General features: G+C 38.6%; 1 protein-coding gene across 3 annotated transcripts in view; it reads right to left on the bottom strand.

Moving 5' to 3' along the window:
* LOC135215392 (lachesin-like) overlaps positions 1 to 2,500 on the bottom strand; it is a 503,680-nt gene that overhangs the window by 169,086 nt on the left and 332,094 nt on the right. For all 3 annotated transcript variants that reach the window (XM_064249983.1, XM_064249985.1, XM_064249984.1), the window contains exon 3: positions 988 to 1,195. In XM_064249983.1, coding sequence (XP_064106053.1) covers positions 988 to 1,195 — 208 coding nt within the window. The remainder of the gene's footprint in view (positions 1 to 987; positions 1,196 to 2,500) is intronic.

Raw genomic sequence — 2,500 nt, 5'->3', positions numbered from 1 at the left:
ATATCTTAAATGGATCCCTTTTAAGTTTTTGGAACTTTATAGTGTTCTTTAAGATATCATCCTTATTCACCATATATTTTACCCATCGGAATTTTTTCTGAATCATGCGTTGCTTACTAGTTTCAATGACCAGTTCATAAACAATGGTTGCGGTAACATTGACCTTGTTGTTTTGTTGTTGGTTTTTATGGTACTTAATGAATACTTCTATTTTCTTCCACTTTTTATCAGGATAGGTCATCCTCTCATAATGACAAAGTCCTAAATTTAGTAGTATCCTCTGTTCCTCCATCAGATTGATTTCTAATAATGTTCTATTTCAGAATTTGATATCATCCTCTGCTTAGATGTTAAAGCTTTTGATATGTAATTTCCTAAGCTTTTTTATACTATTTGAGTTTTAGATTTTACAAACAATGAAAATTGCCGGTATGGAATAGCTTCTTTCTTTGAGCGAAGTAAGAGTTGGATACTTAATACTCAAGTCATACTTTGATCACAATGTAGCTTTATAGTAGGTTACCTGTTTTGTTATGAAAACTCAGTACCATTCTCTAATCGACTTAGTTAATAATCATGCTGAACAAATGACAGATATTGTTGAAGTTAAACTCTTTTAGTTCCAGGATTTTACCTGGAGCATCAAAAGGGTTTGCAAGCTACTGGAGATGGATACGAATACAAGGCCTGAAATTTATTTAGACTCAAATCAGGACTTGTCAGATATCCCTTATTAAAAACATTGTGTAACATCCCATATTTTAATCAAAACAGCCTTGTGGTTTCTGATTATACAGTCTAAAAATTTAGCCATCCTTTACATAACAGTCACCAAATTTTATATACATTAAAAGTCAAATGTACGAATTCTACTAAGAATGACTGAAAATGATTGACAGTTACCTGTAATTATCATTTCTAATACAGGACTAAATCACCTAAAGGAATTATGAATAATGTAATAGCTAAAGTTAAGTAAACACCTACCTTGCACATCAAGATAACCGACTTGACTCATCATTGGATCCGAGTTGACCTGACACATGTACAATCCGCGGTCACTAGGACGAACATCGGAGATCCTTAAGTACCAATGTTTATGGTCATTTCGTGCCAAGGAAAATCTTGGGTTTTTAGTGATGATGGTATGGTGTATGGTGAGGATCGTTTGGGTCTCCACGAATATCCAGGCAACCTGAAACAAACAAGTATTCCTTGATTAATCATACATAGGAAACACCTCCCTAAATAATTGTTGAATAGGAACAAACTTTTATTTCCATATATTATATATATATATATATATATATATATATATATATATATATATATATATATATATATATATATATTGATAAATACTTTCCAAGCAATCCTCCGGCAAAAGCTTCAGTATAATTCAGTTACACGTTTTTCGCTTATTGGTGACTGACAAAAGGTGGCCTTGAACCTTGGCCCTTTCCTAAATTCTTTGATTGCTCTCTCTCTCTCTCTCTCTCTCTCTCTCTCTCTCTCTCTCTCTCTCTCTCTCTCTCTTCTTGTTTGAACATGTGGCTGTTTAGGAATGTCTTGTTTCAGAGCACACCCTGGGCCGTGGGAAAACAGCCGGGGAACTGAGGGATTAGCAAAGAAGGTGCGGCACCAACATATTGACCAGGTGGTCTTGATTTGACCATGAGGACTTCAAAATCGTGCGAGTGCGTGCGCACCTTGACATAGAAAATACGATGACATTAGGAGTGAGAGACAAGGCAGACAACTGGAAAAGGCTAATGACACAGATGTGCTAGTCATGGCAATATTTGTAATGCCATCCTTCCATAAACCAGGTCTTCAGGAAATGTGGATTGCCTTTGGCCAAGGAACGCATATACAATGGATTCCAGTCCATGAGGTAGTTTCTGCAACTGGGCTTGAGAAAGCTAGTGGGATCCCCTACTTTCACACATTCACTGGATGTGACATTGTGTCTGCCTTCCTTGGGAAAGCAAAGAAATCTGCATGGCAGACTTGGAATGTATTTGATAATATTACTGAAACATTCATCATTCTCAGCCAGCCTCCAACATTGATTCGTGATCTTGACATGCAGAGGCTGGAAAGATTAGTTGTCCTCATGTATGACAGATCAAGCGCAACCACTGGTGTGGACGAAGCAAGACTAGATCTGTTTGCCCGACAGCAGAGGCTGTACAACTCAATTCCACCAGCACAGGCAGCCCTCAGAGAACATCCAAAGCGTGCAGCCTACCAGGCTGGGATCATCTGGGGCCAGGCAACCCACTGTAATCCACACATGAGCAGTCCAGCTGAATGGGGGTGAACACAGAAAGGAGAAGCATGGCAGATACATTGGACAACACTACCACCGATTGCAGCAAGCTCTCAAGAATTGACAAAGTGCTCCTGTAAGAAGGTTTGCAAGGGAAGATGCAAGTGCTCTCAGGCAGAGCTTCCCTGCACAACACTCTAACAGCTGCATATGTGAACAGTAGCAGAT

Source organism: Macrobrachium nipponense, chromosome 5, assembly GCF_015104395.2.
Source record: "Macrobrachium nipponense isolate FS-2020 chromosome 5, ASM1510439v2, whole genome shotgun sequence".
Lineage (NCBI taxonomy): Eukaryota > Metazoa > Arthropoda > Malacostraca > Decapoda > Palaemonidae > Macrobrachium > Macrobrachium nipponense.
This window is presented reverse-complemented; position numbering and strand designations above follow the sequence as displayed.